The 20,410-nt window shown below is 32.7% G+C and overlaps 2 protein-coding genes across 3 annotated transcripts; one reads left to right on the top strand and one right to left on the bottom strand.

Moving 5' to 3' along the window:
* Window positions 1-2,913: 2,913 nt before the first annotated feature.
* Window positions 2,914-6,198, top strand: LOC110684258 (zinc finger protein WIP3-like). The gene is made up of 2 exons (XM_021860694.1): window positions 2,914-3,710; window positions 5,212-6,198. Exons 1-2 carry the CDS (start codon window positions 3,030-3,032, stop codon window positions 5,656-5,658), a joined length of 1,128 nt encoding a protein of 375 aa, XP_021716386.1. The 5' UTR covers window positions 2,914-3,029; the 3' UTR covers window positions 5,659-6,198.
* Window positions 6,199-10,342: 4,144 nt separating this feature from the next.
* On the bottom strand, window positions 10,343-14,669 carry LOC110684259 (protein FAR1-RELATED SEQUENCE 4-like). 2 transcript variants are annotated; one of them, XM_021860695.1, is made up of 4 exons: window positions 14,420-14,669; window positions 11,049-13,222; window positions 10,863-10,940; window positions 10,343-10,701 (listed from the first exon to the last, which is right to left on the bottom strand). In XM_021860695.1, exons 2-4 carry the CDS (start codon window positions 13,089-13,091, stop codon window positions 10,567-10,569), a joined length of 2,256 nt encoding a protein of 751 aa, XP_021716387.1. In that variant the 5' UTR covers window positions 13,092-13,222; window positions 14,420-14,669; the 3' UTR covers window positions 10,343-10,566. The 2 variants fall into 2 exon arrangements, with proteins under 2 accessions (XP_021716387.1, XP_021716388.1); XM_021860696.1 differs by having other exon boundaries at window positions 10,863-10,919; window positions 14,420-14,667.
* Window positions 14,670-20,410: the final 5,741 nt, after the last annotated feature.

The following is a 20,410-nucleotide window of genomic DNA, read 5'->3' on the forward strand; positions in this document are numbered from 1 at the left end:
CGTAAAGATTCACAAGGCTTGATATAGTCGATTCGTTTTGTAAGCCTTTAGGTATTTTACATTTTGTACATGATTTAATAATGGAGTTTCACTTTTATTTTATTCTTGTTCTCGTGAATATTTTCGCAATCTTGCTCCTGATAAAGGATAAAGATTGAAGTATTTTTATGGTCTCAAAGACGACTAAGTTCAAAGTTTCGGAGCATTATCTAAAATTCTTGATCCAATATGTCAAAGTTATTTCCTTAAGGCTCTCTACACGCACGTTAAAACATATACAACATACTTGATCGAGTATACCAATTTTTTATTTTACGATTTTTATCAAATACTCCCTCCGTTTTTAAATATTTGCTCCACTTCCTGTTCCGGTCTTTTTTAATTAAATACTTGCTTCATTTCCTTTAATGGAAAACTTTTACAATATTTAATTCATTTCTCACACTTAGTGGACCCAACATAATACTCCCTCTCTTCCTATTCTTCCACTGCTTTTATTTTTTACAATTTTTTATCTTCTCAACTAACCCCACTACCTCCATATTTAATTACTTTTTTCAATTTCTCCTAAAACTCTGCACATGGAGAAATGGAACAAGTATTTAAAAGCGGAGGAAGTATTACAAGTAACAAGTATTTGATCGAGTATATTGTATATATAGTTTGACAAGTAACATTAGTACATTACCAAGCTTTGTGATATCGATTGTTGAGTAGTCATTAGTTATTCCCAAATTTTTATTTGATTGTAATGTTACAAGTAATTTGACATAGACAAAAACTTATATTGAGAACGAAATTAACAAGGAATGGGTAATGGTGTATACAATTAATACAAAACATGCATTTATCTTGAGTATTAACTATTGAGTGATAGCTAACATCAATGTAATATTAAGGGTGTATTCTATTCACCTGAAAAACTTGGGTAGCCCTGGTTAATCCTTATCACAACTTATCTGAATTTATTTTTCATGAACTTATCTTATCTGAACTTATCAACCCTGGAATAAAAATAAGGTAAACAGAATAGGGCCCTTATCAACCCTGAAATAAGTGGAAATAAGGTGAACAGAACATGGCCTAAGATATTTTGTATTTTGCTCCTTTCTATTTTTGTCATCCAATTTCCAACCTTTGTTAATTTATTTTTGTTGTTGTCAGATAATTTACTCTTGTACTCATATTAAACCTTAATCATCATAAACAATCATTCATGTTTAGGTATGCTGAGACAAACCTTAATGGCCACTTTTAGTACAAGGTTATGAGTCTAAATATAATAATGATCAGTTTTTTTTGCATGGAATATTTTTACGGTGGAATCCTACTATAAACAATAATGGCCTAGATTTAAGAAATCAATTGTTTTGCCTTTCAAAAAAAAAAAAAAGAAAAAAAAAATTCAATTGTTTTAATTTGAAACACAATCTGAATTTGATGTTTTAAATTACTTTAAAAATTTTGAATGTTGGTTTGAGGTAAAATTATGGTATTACCTCTATATTAAATCTTTACATAAATCATGCAACAGTGTAATACAAATTATATTAGAACATATGCCCTACATATTGATTATTGTGACAATTAAATTTAGCGTTAGGTAAGGTTTTAAGGAGTACATATATTATTTATACCGACCTACCGTTTCAATAGATGGTGAGTCATGATACATCTATTAGAAGATCATTAAAGATAACTTACTAATACAGGGAAAAAAAAAAGAAGTACCTTACGAAATATAGCAAGTGCTACATAGTGTTCAGTTGAGAACTACGGAGTATATGCATGAAATAAAATGAGACAGTAATGTACTTACGGTTGTACTGTTACTGAATATATATAATGCATAACCTATAAAATGTGTTCATATTATATGAATATTTGTACTCCATATATAATACTTATGCTTTTATATTTAATCATACATCGAATGTGGTTCATGTGAAAATGTACCAGGATTTCCAAAACAAATTAAAATATTCTCCAATTTGCATAACGACATTTATGTTAAATTATTCTGGTCATATAATTAAGGTCTTTAAGGATAAGCTAATTAGAAGACTAATTTGTCATTTAATGCTTCTTAATCAAGCTGCTTATATTGAATGTATGGATCAGAATCCATAACTTCTAGGTGCACCTCTTCCTTTCTTTGATATGGAGAATCCAGATCTTCATCATGCAATTTTATAATACAAACTAGAGAAATTTAATATTGTTTGCACGCTGATATATTTGCCTTTATTAATTATTTAATATTTGGAATAATAAAGTAAGTATTTTTGAGGTTGCTACTACATCCTTTCAGGTATTGACTAGACCACCACTGTTTCCTATTTTGTTTACAATAATTTCAAAATATTAATTTTAGTTTGTCCACTAACTGCCAAATAACATTATAATTTTAGATACTACACATGCACCCCTTTTTTTTAAGGCTAAAATCAAATAAATCATCTCTATAGAAATCAACTCATCAACTACCCCGTTCAATTTAATTGTCAAGTCCAAATCAAATTATACTATCAACCTGACTATTGTACGAGAACTGTTTTTGGATCATCAATCTAACTCGTGAGATAAAGCATAAAAACATTCTTAATGTGTATACATATTGTATATGTATGGATATTGGCCAACAACAAAAAAAATAAAATAAAAAAGATCTTGCGTAGCAAAAGGTCAGCTTGTTCTAGGATTCTCTTTATCAAGCCAAAGCTTTGATTTTGCATGTCATTATCCTTAACCCCACCACTAATATCCCTCTCTTCAAGGTAGAAAAAAAGAGAGGAAAACTCCAAAGAAAAAAAGAGATTAAATAAAATAAACATAAAATTAGAAAAGAAAAAAACTTCCCATTGACATTAATAATTAGTGACATCTATCAATTAAAAAAAAAAAAAAAAAAAGCCCTTTTCCCACACAAAAAGGTGAATTTATACCTCCCCATATATACCTACCTAAGTGTGGAGATCTAAGATACAAACTAATAATTAAGGAGCTTATGCTTCTACCATGTAAAACACATGGATTTGTGCTTTCAATCTCCTCCAAACTTCATTGAATGGCTTAAGCCTTCACCAACAACTATCTCATCTTTCTCTTCTTCTTACACAATTCAACAACAAAAAACTCATAATAATAACAAGCTCATGACTAACCCCATGATGTTGATGATGAAATTGCCTTTGTTCTACAAACAACACCAAGTTGAAGAAGAAGATGAAGGTGATATCGATCTCGATCGAGACATCACTTTGCCCCTCTTGAGTAGGCTTAGTGAGGCAAAGGCCATGAAGGAAGAAGAGGGTGGTCATTATTATGATGAGGAGGAGAAGGTTACAGTTGCCTTGCACATTGGGTTGCCTAATAGTAGTAATAATAATAGTAATAGTAGTATTTTTACTACAAATAATAATACTAATGATCATGAAGATTTGTCTATTGATGATGATTATGAAGTGGTTGAGGGAAAGAGTTTGAAATTAGAGGAAGAACAAAAAGAAGATGATCAAAGTATAATGATGATGATGATTAATGATGATCATAAAGAGAAAATTAGCATGAATAATGATCATGATTATTCATCATCATTTAACACTGAGAGTAGGTTTTGGATCCCTACCCCAGCTCAAATCTTGATCGGACCCATGCAATTTTCTTGCTCCATTTGTAACAAGACTTTCAACCGCTACAATAACATGCAGGTTTGTTTATATATATATGTCCTTTTTTTTTTTTTTTTTTTGAAATGATATACTAAGTTCGCCAATTTTTAGGGTTACATATAAGTAATCAAAGGAGCTAAATTTGAATATAAATTGTTAGGTATATATAATATAAATCATACCCACTTATGTATACTTTTTTGTGCAATATAAATTAATATCAATTTCAAAATAGTATTTGATGTCTATATACTTCTCAACTTTAAGGGTTGAATCAATGTGTAGTGACTTTTGTTGAAAAAAAATTATGTATTTATTTTTTATCAACAGTTAGTTTCTTTATTTTTTGCATAACAATTTATTTTTCGCATAACAATAATTATTATGAAGGTTGTGAATATGTTAATTGATAATTAACAAGTTGGTATATAAACATAGTTTTCATCTTAGTACTGATTTGGAATACATCAAAGCTTAAAAAATTAAAAGTGAAATTAATAACTATGAACCCTTTTCTTTTTTGGTTTTCTAATTGTACATGGTGCAACTTAATTTGTGTCATATTTGAATTTTATAATATGACTTAAAAGAGATGAGACAAAGATTGAAGAAAACATTAGTAGCTTTCCACACATTAGTTAGGTTTTGTGTTCTCATGATGCGTTGAAATTATGTTAATCAAATTGCTTTTCTTTAAATGATATTGGCATTAGGTATAATTATAAGATTAAAGTCTTCTTATTTGGTGCATAATTTGATTTTTTTTTATATATATTAAAATTTTTATTTTTAAAATAGCATATCTGATAGATAATCATTCACATAAAAAGAACAGTCAGCCACAAAATAAAGTGATGTATAATAATTACAAAACACTGCACATATCTTCCAAATATGAAAATGATGTAAGCTGAAATTATTAATATCAAGTGACTAATTACAAGATAGTAGAGTAAGAATATATCTCTAGGTACTACTTATATATGTCAACAAGTTCACACTCAACTCTCTAGCATGTATATATAGTTGCTTTCACATACTTAAATAATTTCTTTTTACTTGCAACAAAGGGATATTATTTGTGGGACATAATCATGAGCTTGCATTATACTCCGTACTTGTTTTCTTAAAGATTTTGACGAGTTAAATTACATTACTGAACGAGTAGTACAAAAACCTATTTTTCGGCTGCTATACGAAATGTTACTCTCTAAGACTATAGTTAATTTTCTCTTCATTGTCATGCAGTACTTGGTCTAACAATAAAATCAATATCCACTGGCTGGTTTGACCTGTAATTAAGAGGTTCAGGTCAATAGGACACATGTTCCTTACCTAGGAATAAAAAGCAATATAATTTCTTCATATCATTAAATCCATTGTTCAAATTGACATTATATATACGAGTATATTTATCGTTGTACGTCTTTAATTTTTAAGTACCTTAAAACAATTAAAATTAAAATTTTGATTTTATAAATAAGATTTAATCTAAAGTAAAGAAATAATGTTTGTCCATCTCTTTTTGTGGTTGCTATAGATGCATATGTGGGGACATGGTTCGGAGTATAGAAAGGGACCAGAATCACTAAGAGGAACACAACCAGCAGCAATGCTAAGGCTACCATGCTACTGTTGTGCGCAAGGGTGCAAGAACAACATCAACCACCCAAGAGCAAAACCCTTGAAGGATTTTAGGACTCTCCAAACTCACTTCAAGAGAAAACATGGCATCAAAGGTTTCATGTGTAGGAAATGTAGCAAAGCATTTGCGGTTAAAGGAGATTGGAGAACTCATGAGAAGAATTGTGGCAAACTTTGGTATTGTACTTGTGGCTCCGATTTTAAGCACAAGAGATCCCTCAAAGACCATATAAGGTCTTTTGGTAAGGGACATTCCCCTCATCCATCCCTTGAAGGTTTCGAGGAAGAGAAAGAATGCATCACTACTGGTTCCTCTGAAGACGAGGAGCTAGCTAGTTACTAGTGCGCGCGCATATATACTAACCAAAAATTAATGTTTCATCGAGAAGGCTTCATTTTTTTTAGGCTTATGATTTTGGGTTATTAAGCTTATCAAAGCTTGTGCTCTACAACAAAAAATTTCTCAAGAATGAGGAGAGGTTTGTTTTGGAGCACATGCTAGATGGATAAGCAAGATAGTAGTACAATTACTTGCACTGCATTATTAGAAGTTTATTAATGGTTTTCATTGCTTGTTGCTTAGAATAAAGTTAGGGATCAATACAAAGTGATGAAGCTGAAGAATTTTTTCCTAACTTAGGATAAAAGATGAGTGAAATTAGGTCATGATGCCTAATTTTGCTATAATTTTCCTCCAATGGAAAAAATTTATCAGCTTCATCATTACTTTGTATTCATCCTAGATAGCGCGAACAAAAATTGATGTAACATTATGGTTTGTATCTTGTATCTTTCGATGAACAATTTTAGTTTCTTGAAATTTTTCATGAAAATTTTAATTGCAATTTCTACATACTCCCATATACGGAGTTAGTTGTATTAACTGAAACCCTAGCTTTTGTATCTTACATTAAAATCTGTGATTGGTTGGATTTATATATATATTCTTGATTAGCGTGCATTAGTTTAATCATTTCACCCTAATCATTAGTGATTAGTGCATCCTAATCTTCATATACGGAGTATTAAAATAAACTTTTGGATGACAAAATTGAAGACCAATTCTATGTATGACCTCATCATCAAACCTGATTTCTATCAAGTCTTTCTCAAGTTATGACAAATTTTTCTTACGAAATACTGTATTTAATTCATTTGTGCAAATTATCTAATCTAAAGTTTCTTGAACTTGTAAATATTTTATTTTTAAAATTAAGATACATTCATTCATAAAAGTTATACTAAATTAAAAAGTTATATTTTTAGGGTAATCATATATCGATAAAATTTGGGAAAAAATCATAAGGAAATTTTTTTTATTTTTATACTAGTATTGTTTAATTACATACTACCTCCGTTTGTTATTATTATTTGCAATAAAAGAACTTTTATGTTTATACAATTCTTGTTAATTACTTTCTTTAGAAAGGAATTGATAATAGAATTTGTAAAACGTTATTATGGACTATGTTTGTCGGTTCTTAATTCTACTATTACTATATTTAGAAAGGATGATTTTTCATTATCATCAATTTCTCATGGTTTAGCTTCAAATAAGTGTATCTACCACAAAATATTGTCATTTGGCCTTTGAAATAAAATTTCCAACTTCAAAAAAATTAGCCATAGAAAATTGAAATTCATAATAAAAAATAAAAATAACCCAAATAATACTCTGTAAAAATTATGAACATTTTGATTCTTGGAGGATGAGTGTTTAAATTTCAACTGTCCAACTAATAAAACTTCCAACTAATAACATTTCAATATTGGAATTTGAGGGTTTAAATTTCAACTGTCCAAGATTGAGGAAATAAATTTATGTAATGATTACAGAATACTGTACTAATGCTCCCAAAGTCCCAATTCAAAACCCTTTTCCAAAGATTTATAAAGGGGTGAGTCAAAATTGCAAAGATCTAAACCCTTAAACGCGTTTTAAATTATTTTTTTCCCTCCCACAAAGCTTATTTTCAAGAAAAAATTATCACATTGTTGATGTCTCACTAATTGCATTTAAATATACGGCGAGGAAAAAAAAAAAATCGGAAATTTTGCACTGAGCCACTAAAATTATAAACCAAGTGCGTCAATTTAGTTTCATTTGGTTGACTTGAAAAATCAAGTCAATTGTTAAAAGTAAGAATATGTGACGAACATGTTGATTTTCATCATGATCTTAGTGCTTTGTATGCTTAGGTAAGTAATAAGGATCTAATTTTATAAGCAAAATTGAGTGTCAATCTCATGAGATTGTTGAAAATCTAGTGTGAACGAATGAGCTAAGACTGATACACGGCCACAATGGATTGACTAACATTTTGGATTTGAGATGTACGTAGTGTACCAATAGGATAGTATGAGTGTTTGTTGTCTAATTTGTTACGGTATGTGAATACTCCAACCAAATCGCGATAACGTAGTATGTTTTTCTAACCCAAATCAAATTGCATGCTAAACTAAGGCCCTGTTCTATTCATCTTTAAAAAAAATATTAAGTAAAAATAATTTCAGCTCAGTAAAAATAAGTTCAGTTCATTAAAATTCAGTTTTCTTAAAGAAGAATTATAATAGAAAATCAGTAAAAATAATTTCAGTTCAGCAAATATAATTCTAGTTCAGTAAAATTAATTTAAGTTTAGTAAAAATAATTTAAGTTCAGCAAAAATAATTTCAGTTCAGTAAAAATAATTTCAGTTCAGCAAAATTAAGGGGAAGAGAACAGGGCTTAAATCAAAACATACAAACCAAACTTACAAAATATTGGCAAAATAATGTGTATACGGCATGATATTCATTTAATTGTCAAATCCTCGTTGATTTGTCATTAGAATTTGTCATTAGTCTATATTACATTTACATATAATAATGATGTCATTAACAATTTTTTATAATTAAAATTTCTACATCTAATCATCCTTTAATTACCCATCTAACACACAGTCTCTCTCACACTCGCACACACACACACAAAAAGTCCATCCGACGCACAATCCCACTTTTAGGTGATAAAGAAAGAATGAAATAGTGTTTCACTAATTAAAGGCAATCTAATTAACAACATACTTTGGTACAAAAGAAAGGTACCCAAGGAGTTGTTGAAAAAAGTCCAAAAAGGAGGCTCCAACAACTCTTAATTCAGAGTAATCGGACCTAAATATAGCAATAGCTTGAGAGAATGATTGTCTAATACATACATACGGACCTTTTTACTTTATTCTTTATACGCTTTTTCCCATTTCTACACACTCGTCACATTGGGGTGTTTGTTTTGTATTGTGAGAAAATAGAGGATTCATGATTGATATTTCTAATTCCATTTTGTTAATTTGGAAGATATTTCCACTACCACCGGTTAAGTTGTCGTCGTTTACATTTAGGCTCCGTTTGGTTGGGTGTAAAATGTGTTAGATAGAATAGTGTTTGGGTAATTTTACTACAGCTCTTCTAATAATGGACTTAGCAACATTTCCATGAATCTACAATCCTCAGTTCCTAGCCTTCCTATCCCTATCCTATGCTTAATTTAAGCTCCCTAACTTCCATTTGTAATATATGTACTGGCACCTTAGTAAAGAACAACTTTGGTACTATATACACTTCAGATTAAGTGATCTCCTGTAGTGTATTTTCTATACCTTATAGTTCTCCTAGCTGCACAAAAACACGCAATAATTAAAGTTCTATGCTTCAACTAGCTTTTTACAAGGGTTAGCAAATTGATCAGTTAAATTACAGTATATATACATGTTACTTTTGCATTGTTTTTTTTTTCAATAAATTACGGGGAGGGCCCCACGTCCTATCAAAGGAATGAGGGCTATAAGGAATTGAATGCTCATCAATTGGGGAAATCATCCCTCCATCTCCTTTTTTTACATTGATGCGTATGTATCAATCTATCTCGAGTTCCTCTACTTATTAATTTCCTACAAATCCGAATAGATAATAGATTATACTCGGTGTTATATCAAATCGGAGATTACTAGCGTTACTTTGCACCTTATTCTCATTGCTATTTGCTACTATAAGCAATAAGGAAAGGGTCAGAAAACGTATTATGAAAACAAGACTTCAAAGTTCAAATTAACGTGTATTTGGTGTATGAGTTAAGGCTCACCATCAAACGAGCTAAGGGAGAAAAAATAGAGGAAAGTAAGGTTAAAAAAAATTAGTGAGAATTTGAAAGAAAGAGTCAAATAGGCGGGATCCGCCACTAAATATTGTCGGAATTGATAGAGGAAAAAAACCTTAAAATTAAAGGTTGGAGTGAGAAATATTAGACATTAGTTTAAGTTAATATAAAGAAGAAGAAAAATAAAAAATAAAAAATAAAACATAGCAAACCTTTTTTTTTTTTCAATAACATACTTTTTTCATTCTTTTGTTGGAAATTAGCCAACTACCTTGATTACAGGCAAAAAGGTCTAATCTTAACCAACAATTTAGGAAATTAATGTGGCAAATCTAATATTCTTATGACACAATAATCTTACTACATGCTCCAAGTCCAAGATAAGTCTAGTTTCTAAACTTGTTATTCTTGCTAATATCATGCGTCATAAAAGTCATACAAATTTGTAGTTAGTGTTGGAATATTAGGTCTCTCAACGACAACTGATTAAGATTTTGAACATCAAATGTTTAGTTAGAATTGTTCAAATATGCAGGCTGGAATAACAAGTGTTCCAGTGAAAACTATTAGGGTCTAATTACGTTAACAAAGACAACTTACAACAAAGTATTAATTAACAACACTAAAGTTCGCACGACATACTACCTCAGACTTAAATCAATATTCATGTATACTATTTAGAAAATTTAAAGTAGTTCGCATTTTTTTGAAAGGAATAAAGCTGATATAACATCTATCATGAATATCAACCAAGGAAAACGAAAATGGCAGAATTAATAGCAAGAAACTTCTGATTGCTAACATAATCATTTACGTAGTATTATACATTTATCCGTATAAATCTGTAGATATTTGACCTAGCTCATCCTGCCTACTCTTACATAAAAAACTGTTGCACAAGAAGTCAGTTAAGTAACTATACATGAATTGCGGAGAGGACAAAGTTTGATTTACATTGTACAAAAATCCTAAAGTTAGTAAAACCTGAACTTTTCTGAAGGCTAAATATTGGTCAGAACTACGAAACGAAAATGGAAGCCAAATCAGGATGCTTTACAATTTACATCCTTCAGCTCATGTCAGAAATCAGTGTTGTTTTCCATTCAATAGCTAATGTTAAAGGTGTTTTTCTTGCCATGGTGCATGATGAAACTGCCCTGGTGCTGGTCCTTGATACATATTTGGCATTCCATTATTAAAGGGTACGGGAAACATATTGTGTAAATGTGCAGACCTTGTATTTGGAGTTTCCTGTCACGCAAAAGTATACCGATGTGATGAGGGTTTAGAACGATAACTATTCACATTGGCAATAAGACTACAAAAAATTTGATACGCATGCCTATTTCAACACATCAGGATTGAAGAGAGAAATTTTAAGAAGATACATTTTGAGCAGAAATCTGACATACCATTTGAGTAAAGCCATGTTCAGGTCCAACTGCTGCAATATTTTGGTCCAGTGGATCCTGGAAAATGCATGAATCACCCTATCAGAAATCGAGATAAGTTGTCTATTAAAAACTGTAACAAACATTGATACTAAGAATGTTGGCATGTATCAGTGTGTATTAAAAAGTACTATCCATAAAACTAACCCTTCCTCTGGTGTTGTTCACATTGATGTTGCCACTTCCAATCTCAGGAACTGCAATTGTCTCAATCAATCTTATATCTGGCTCAGCGTCACATAATCTTGAATGGATACCTTGATTACCATCCTCATGGCAATTAGTTGAATAATCTAAGCAAGAATTAGGTCTCAAATCCTTTTCAAGAGACCCATTCACATGGCCACACTGCTGAAATCCATCTCTTATAGAAGATACTGCAACATTATAGCTCTCAATAGACAGAGAACCTTCTTCAGCCAAGATTAAGGCTCTCCGACAAAGATCATTGTACCTACGAACTTTAGCCTGCACCTCATCCAGCTTTCCACTGATGGAGTGCCTACTTAATGCAGCACTTGTCCAGCGTTGCAATACATATTTAGAAGGGATGCTAAAGACACCAGACATCTGCAGAACAACGATAGCATGTCGGCAAAGGTAACCATGGTGCTCAAACATACGGCACAAACAACAGATCTCAGACCTTGATTCATTCCATTCTACAATGAAGTCCTGGTTATTCTCAAAGTCTTTAACAGTATATGTTATGCCAGTCTCATCTTCTTTTTCCTTTTTTAAATGGCATGCAGCAGCTCCCAGAACCTCTACCTGAAACCTCTTAAAAATTTCATGCGTATAAACCCAAGACATCTGCTTCTCAAAAGGAGATGGAGACTTCAAGTCAGGAGTTTCATGCCATGCATCAAACTCTGCCTTGGCCTCCTCTTCAAATCTATCACATAATAGAAGTTTATATTGTTCTAAAAAATCTCTCAAAGAAGATTCTGCATTAATATACTTATCGAAGAAAGAGTTCAAACATTCAGATCGTGATCTGGTGGACAACCCAGCAAACGACACACCTGTCATAAATAATGGCACCCAGCGGATACGATTGTCGTACATTGATCTTAACCATTCGTCATCTTGAAGTTCAAACTTTTCAAGCAACTCCAACCAGATCTTATCAAACTGTTCTGCTGTCCATGATCTATAGATGCATTGATTGAACTTTTCGACAAAATCTTCGAGCCAAATATTGATATATTCTAACTGCTTAGGGATTTTTTCAAATATATGCCACAAGGAAAAATAATGGCGAGTATCAGGGAGAAGTTCTGCAATAGCTGTTTGGAGAGCATTATTCTCACCAGTAAGTACAACTAGAGGAGGTTGTCCACCCACTGCCATGAGCCAAGTCTGTATCAACCAAAGAAAAGTATGCACCGATTCATCAGCAATCAGTGCACAACCCAGTAACAATGGTTGGATATGATGATTGACTCCAACAAACAAAACCAATGGAATCTTGTAGTTGTTTTTAACATATGTAGTGTCAAAAGATACTACGTCACTAAAGTAACTATAATCAGTTAAGCCTTTTGTATCAACCCAAAAAACATTTCTCAATCGATTCTCTTCATTCAAATCCACAGCATAAAAGAATTTGGGATCCTCTTCTTGCATTTGCATGAAAAGATCAAGCAGCATTTGTGAATCTCCAGCTTCTAAAGACAGACTCCGCCCCTTGGCATGTTGGCTTCTTTTAAGATTGTCCAAACACCCAACATTCTGATACGCACTGAATCTTTTGGACACAGAAGCTAAGATTTTGCGTCTGCGCAATCGAACATCATTCTTCAGTGGGTCCAAATCCCTATGGCTTCGGAAGAAATGCGCTTGTGCAGGTAGAAGTTCATGATTATGCTCCTTTACGAAATTATACACATACCACTTTCCATTCGGCTTTCTTTTCACATGCAAGCTAGCCTTACAGCCTATCTTGGGAGAAGGCCGAGGATTAATAGCATCATCAGACTGCTGCTTGTTCCCATACCTTATGCATGAAAATTTCGCGTCAATAAATTCCTTTGAAGCCCTTGAACGGCGACTGCTCAGCTTAGCAGTTCCAAATCCCAAAGACTTGGCATATTCTTTATAAAATTCATATGCTGCCTCGTGCGAATCAAACTCCATGTCCTCATGAGGCTCCACATCTGAGGTAGCCATGGTAGCGTTAGGTTCCATTTAGCAATCAAACTCCCAATACTCCCACATCTACCATGCAGCTCAATATGAGAATCAGATAACAGTCACCCATTTACAGCCATTATCTTGCCAAATGGAGTTTCCATAAAGTACATTATTCCTTGACGAGCCTGCAATGGATAAAGAGCAAGAACATGTTTCACATCGAGAGTTCTAAAGAAAAAAGGGTGTAAAACTATCAAAACAAACTACCAATATCAGGGACAAATTTCACAGAAATTAAAACAGGAGAAATTTAGTTCTGAGAATCTGTCTACCACGTGAAATTCTAACTAATTACTAACACTTTCCGCACTCTTACGGACCTAGCAAACAAAACAGAATCTCTAAATAGCTAATTTATCTGAAAACCACCCCTTTTCATAAATCCGGCCATCTGCAACAAAGAATAATTGTACTCCCTCTAAATTATTGTTTGGATAGAGGGAAATGGAGGGATGAATTATCTTTTATTTGGATAACAAATGAGGAAAGAAAAGAATTGGAGGGATTAAATTGAAGAAATTGATCTCTCCAACAATGGAGAGATTTTGGAGGAAAACTCGTCATTCTTCCCTCTCCTCCCCTTCTTTCCTTCCCTTTCTCTATCCAAACATACCATAAGGCTCACTTTAATGAAACACGGTGGAACTACTATTGTTAGTTATTCATCAGTCAAGTTCCTCTATAGTAAGGAGTATTTAGTATTTACCCACTGAGTAGGTTAGAAGCTCTAATGGGATGGTAATAGGGAAAGTTCAAAGTTTAGCTTGCACATTTAGGCGCCGTTCCTTTCACCTGAATTCTATACTACATATAAACTTCCTTATTAAAATCTACCGTTGGGCAATTCCAGATAATTTTTCACCAGCTTACAATACATATTCATACATTAACACAAGAAAAATCAATTAGAACAAAGTCTCCTAAATTCTGATAATACTTCTTCTTCTAAACGTACAGTTTTGAAAAGAACAAAAAAAAAACCCACAAAATCAATGTTGCAACTTTGAAATCTAGGGTTCATAAAATGGGGAAGAACCTCCTGGATTAAAAATTTGGGAATTTTCGTCAACTACCACCTTATTGGAAATAGAAGAAATCAAATTCAAGAGACTTAGAGGAGCATACAGTATAAAAATTTTCAGAAAACAGCACTTCAACTAATAATAAACTCAATCATACAAATAGCAAAAACTAATTAACGCAAACCCAGAACATGATAATAAAATTCAAATCTGGTAATGAAGAAATTACTACATTTGTATCTAAAATCATGGTGTTATGCATAAAGATGAGAACTTTGGAATGGGAATATGTAAGTATACCTGGGACACTCTGGGAGGAAGAATTGCCGGAGAAATCAAAGAAAGAGAGAGAAGGGGAGGTGAGATTAAATCTGTGTTAATTCCAAATTAGGAAAGGAGATGAAATGTTGGGCTTTTGCTTGATTTTAGTCTAAAAGGGTTTTTGGCCTTTGGGTACACAATACACATATACGCCCAAAATCCCAATTTAGTCATCCTACTCTCCCATGCTTTGCTGTATGAACTATGACTGCCTGTATTTGGAGGTCACACAGACACACAGTCACACTTACATTCTTAAAACTCGTGGTATTTGTTTCGTTAAATAATTGACACGTTTAAACTTGATGTCTTTGTCAATAAAATAGTTTGATTATCAATATATAATTCCCTTTTTGTTTTAATAAGCAACATTTGATTTTTTTTTTTTTTTACTTTAAACGTACTTTCAGTTTGAGATGATTTCTTAATTCGTAGCTAAATGAAATAAGTAATCACGTGAAATCTTGTTATCATTGGTAATTAAATATATTAGTTATATATACTATTGAGCATACTCCTAGAAGATACTAGAAGATATTTGAAGTTGCTGACTAGGCTCAGGTTATTAGAAAGTTTGTTATGCAGAATGCTGACTAGGCTTAGGTTGTTAGAAATTCTGTTATGGGATTTGCCAGCTAGTTTTAGCTTGATTAAGAAGTTTCCTTCATATGTATTAGATTCTATATATATCCTTTGAAGTTGTATTATTCATTATTCAGAAATAACAAACACAAATTCTATTTAGTGTTTCTCTCTGATTTCTCTCAATTTCCTCTGTATTTTTCTATTTTTCTTCAATTGATAACATGGTATCAGAGCTAGAAATTTTTCCTGCTGAATAGTTCTTCGTTTTTCCTTTGGATCTGAAATCTTCCTGATCTATTTTTACTGAAATCCTCAAATTTGTTTCGCTGAATTTCTTCATTTCTTTCGATTTTTCATTCGATTTTTCTTCAATTTCAATGGCTTCTATTGAATCTCCTCAGAACTTTGCTACATTACCTCTGAATCAGAATCCTGCTAGCATCTATTACATTCATCCGTCTGATGCTAATTCGGCTCATTTAGTTTCGTTCAAGTTCAATGGCGATGGATTTACTAGTTGGAAGAGAGCTATGTTGCTGACTTTGTCTGCGAAGAATAAGGTTGGATTTGTTAATGGCGATTATTGCAGACCTGTTGATGAAGCATCGGTTGAACGCAAAGCTTGGGATAGATGCAATGATCTGGTATGTTCCTGGATTTTGTTTAATTTGGATGAAAATATTGCAAGTAGTGTCATGTTCTTAAGATCTGCTAGAGATATTTGGTTAGATCTCGAAGAAAGGTTTGGATATACTTCTCTAGCTCAGATTTATGCTTTAGAACAATGATTAGCCGAAGTTAGTCAAGGAAATCAATCTGTGTCTGAATTTTTTACCTCAATCAAGTCTGTTTGGGATGCAATTGATGAAGCACATCCTTTACCTTATTGTACTTGTCAATTGACAAAGAGAGTATTAGAGAGGCATCAACAGGAAATGGTCATTCAATTCATGATGAAGTTGTCTGATCAGTTTGCTACTGTGAGAGGTAATTTGTTGATGATGCCTACTTTTCCTAAAGTGACTAAGGCATATAGAATGTTTGCTCAGGAGGAGAAACACAAGGAAATCTCTCAGACAAACAGTAACTAACACAGAGTCTATGGCTTTTTTGGCTGAAAGAAGAAAATTCTACAATTCAGCTACCAATTCTAATTCTGGCAGGAATTTCAGGTCGCAGCCTCTTGGTTTTTCTAAGCCAAATGTTCAGACACAGTTTAGGTCATCTGCTGGTGATCAGAAGTTTGATAAACCTGATTCTAGGTTCTATTGTACTCATTGTGAAATACCAGGGCACAGTGTTGACAGATGTTTCAAACTGCACGGTTATCCTCCTAATTTCAAAGGATTCAAGGATAAACGTGTTGCTGCTATGTCTTCTGCTGATCAGGAAGCAATGGAGACTGATGAATCTTCTGGTGATCATGTCACTATAGAACAGTACAATCAATTCATGCCTTACATGAAGTCTCAAAAGGAAGCAGAAGCCAAGGAGATCAATGCAAAGGGTTATGCTATGATGGCAGGTAATCTTTGCTTATTCTCTAGTTCAGCTGATAAATGGTTGCTTGATAGTGGAGCAACTGATCATATTTTCTCAGATATTGCATTGTTTGCTAAACTTACCCCTGTTCTTACACCTTATTACATTACTATTCCTGATGGAAGCAGAATTTTGGTTAAAAATACTGGAGTAGTTAAGTTGAATGATGAGATATCTTTGCTAAATGTTTTACATGTGCCTGATTTCAAATTTAATTTGATTTCTGTGCACAAATTGTGCAAAGACCTGTGTTGTGAGTTACATTTTACTCATGACAAGTGTTTTGTTCAAACACAGACAGGACAGTTGATTCATCTTGGTAATATGAGAGCAGGACTGTATAAATTTCAAGAACAGGAAGCTAGTAACAGAACAACCTTAGTCTCAGATAATAAGGCTAGTCAAGATGCAGTTGAAGAAGCAAAGCTGTGGCATCTTAGACTAGGACATTTGTCTTTTGGACAACTTAAGGTGGTTAAACCTGATTGTGATGTAAATAACTGCCTGGCATCTACTATTTGCCAAGTCTGTCCTAGAGCTAAGCAGTGTAGGCTCCCCTTTCCTACTAGTAGTATTCAAACTTCTTCCCCTTTTGAGCTTATTCATATTGACCTTTGGGGTCCTCACTCTGTCAAAACTCATACTGGTTGTAATCAATTCTTGACAATAGTAGATGATTTTTTAAGATTTACTTGGGTACATCTTTTAAAGAATAAATCTGAGGTTGCTGGAATTATGTTTGATTTCTTTGCCTTAATTTCTACATAGTATAATGCTAGAGTTAAGGTAATTAGATCTGATAATGCTCAAGAGTTGATTGAGGGTGACATGAAGAGGTTGTTGGCAGATCATGATATTTTTCACCAAACCAGTTGTAGTGATACACCACAACAGAATGGTGTAGTTGAAAGGAAGCATAAACACATATTAGAGACTACTAGGGCTTTGTTCATTCACTAGGTGATAAAAGTAGAATGACACATGTTCTTCAAAACCGGTGGCAAAAACATGGGTTAAAGTAGGCGGGTTTTTTAGAAGAGGTTTTTGGCACCGGTTCGGTTCAAACCGGTGGCAAAAACCTTTTTTTTTTTTTTAAAAAAAAACCCTTATATATTTCCCTAAACCCTACCCTCCCTCATACTCGGCCTCCCGAGATCAGCCTCCTCTCTTCTCTCTCCTGATCTCCTCTAGCCTCCTCTCTTCTCTCTCCTCTCTCCTCTCCCTGAAAAAAAACCCCTTGTTCACCTAAACACCACCGAAGACGACCACCAACACCACCACCAAGTCCAATACCCAAGACCACGAACAACAACGAATCTAATCAAGATGGGTTTGATTTTTTGGGTTTAATTTTTCGATTTTTCTGGGTTTGTATTTATTGGGTGTTTTTTTGGGTTTGATTTTGGATTTTAATTCGAATTTTCTCTGGGGTTTCATTAATTGATTTGAATCGATTTTCGGATTTCGATTTTCTGGGTTTATTGCATGTGTTTTTTTTTCGATTTCGATTTCTGATTTCGATTTTCTGGGTTTATTGCATGTGTTTTTTTTCGACTTTCTGGATTTAAATCGATTTTATGGGTTCTTGCATGTGTTTGATTTTGGATTTTAATTCGGTTTAATTTTTCAATTTTTCAGGGTTTATTTTTTTTTTCGATTTTCATTTTTTTTCGATGTCTGGGGTTATATTTTTTCTGGGTTAATTTTTTTTTTCAATTTCGATTTCGAGGTTGGATTTTCTGGGTTTATTGCATGTGTTTTTTATTTTTTTCTGGGTTGATTTTTTTTTTTCTGGGTTTCATTTTGATTTTTTTTTTCTGGATTTCATTTTAATTTTTTTTTTCCGATTTCTTGTTTATTATTTTTTTTTCTGGGTTTCAATTCGATTGTCATACATTTGAATTTCTGGTTTGTTTTTTTTTTCTAGGTTTGAATTCCTGCTTTATTTTTCTGGGTTTGAATTTTTTGGATTGAATTTCTGGTTTTTTTTTTTGTTTTTCGAAGCTTATTTATATATATATTTTTTGTTTTAATTGGTGCAGGTACATCAATTTCGATCTTAAATTGAAGAATCAAGATTCAAGAATATTGATTTAGATGTGTAGGTTTATTTATTTATATTCTATTTTTTTTATTTACGAGTATATTGTAATTTTTTTGATATATAATGTAAATTTTATTTATTTATTTATATGTTGTAATTGATTGTAATTTTTTTTGATTATATATTGTAAAATTTGGATTATATTGATTGAAATTCGTCAGATTTAATTGTGATGTTCTTTTTTTTTTTGATTTAATTGTTAAGTGAAAAATGACAAATAAAAAAATTATATATATAATGGGCATTTTTGGCACCGGTTAACCGGTGCCAAAAACAATGGAAAAAAAAATTTGGGCCATTTTTGGCATCGGTTAACTGGTGCCAAAAACTGTTTTTGCCACCGGTTTGAACCGGTGGCTTTTCATGCTCGCAATTGGCACCCCCCACATTGGCACCGGTTCAAAACCGGTGGCATTGAGGGGTTTTGAACCGGTGCCAATTACGTTGGTTCACGTAGTGATTCAATCTAGGGTACCTGACAGGTTTTGGGGTGATTGTGTTTTGTGTGTTGTTTATCTGATGAATAGAATGCCTTTGAGGGTAATTAATAATGACTCTCCTTTCATGAGACTTAATGGTTTTGCTCCTGATCTTTCACATTTGAGGATTTTTGGTTGTTTATGTTTTGCAACAACATCTAGAGTTCATAGAAATAAGCTGGATGATAGAGCAGAACCTTGTGTTTTCTTGGGATATTCAGTAAGTCACAAAGGTTACAAGTTATTAGATCTTAGCACACTCAAGATCAAAGTTACCAGAAATGTAAAATTCCATGAAAAACACTTCCCATATCATCTCTTCTACAGAAAAGAACATCCTGATTCTTTTCTTTCTTCTGCTATCTATCTTCCTGCTTCTACTTCTCTTCCTTCTAATGATGAAATTTTCTCTGATTCTTACTTTCCTTATCATTCTTTCTTTTCTGATCCTTCTTCTTCTTCATCTTCTTCTTCTTCGTCTTCTATATCTCCTGACATTTTTCTTTCTCAAACTACAAATTTCACACCAGATTCCACACCACAACCATCATCTGTTTTTCCTACAAATACACCTATTTTTACATCTTTCAGTTTCACAAGATCCTGCTCCCAGAAAATCAGCAAGACCTCATTAAATCCCATCCAAATGTGATATATATCAATGCAACACAGCTACTGCAGACTCTCAGGATACAGAACACTGGTGTGGTCTTGTTTCTTTCAGGTCTTATTCTCCTACTCACATGTGTTTCCTTGCTAATTCTTGTGCTATTCATGAGCCTCTTACCTATACTGAAGCTGCTGCTGATCCTATTTGGGTTGATGCTATGGATAAGGAGATTACTGCCTTGCTTAATAATGAGACCTGAGAATTAAATATATTAGTTATATATACATTGCATTGGCAAGCGTGAATAGTGTTACAATAATGTTTATTTATACTAGTTGTGGATTACTAAGTGTCTAATTGAAGATACTTTATCTAGAGCAAAAGATTGTACTTGTGGATTACTCAGTAAGTCTGTAACAATTAACTTCAACAAATCTAAAAAATGAGTATGTGATAATATGACATACTCACATACCTTATATGGTGGTGTATGCAGTTTGAGGTGAATATAAAGCTTAAAATAGTGTAAATTAAAATCTTCTACTCCATCAAATATCTGTAATTAAATCATGGAACACATTAAAATTGATAAAATCAATAAGGTGAGTGTTTAGAAAAAAAAAAATTTATCCGTGTGAGGATCGGGAAAT

The sequence above is a fragment of the Chenopodium quinoa genome, unplaced genomic scaffold (assembly GCF_001683475.1).
Source record: "Chenopodium quinoa cultivar QQ74 unplaced genomic scaffold, ASM168347v1, whole genome shotgun sequence".
NCBI classification, from domain to species: Eukaryota; Viridiplantae; Streptophyta; class Magnoliopsida; order Caryophyllales; family Amaranthaceae; genus Chenopodium; species Chenopodium quinoa.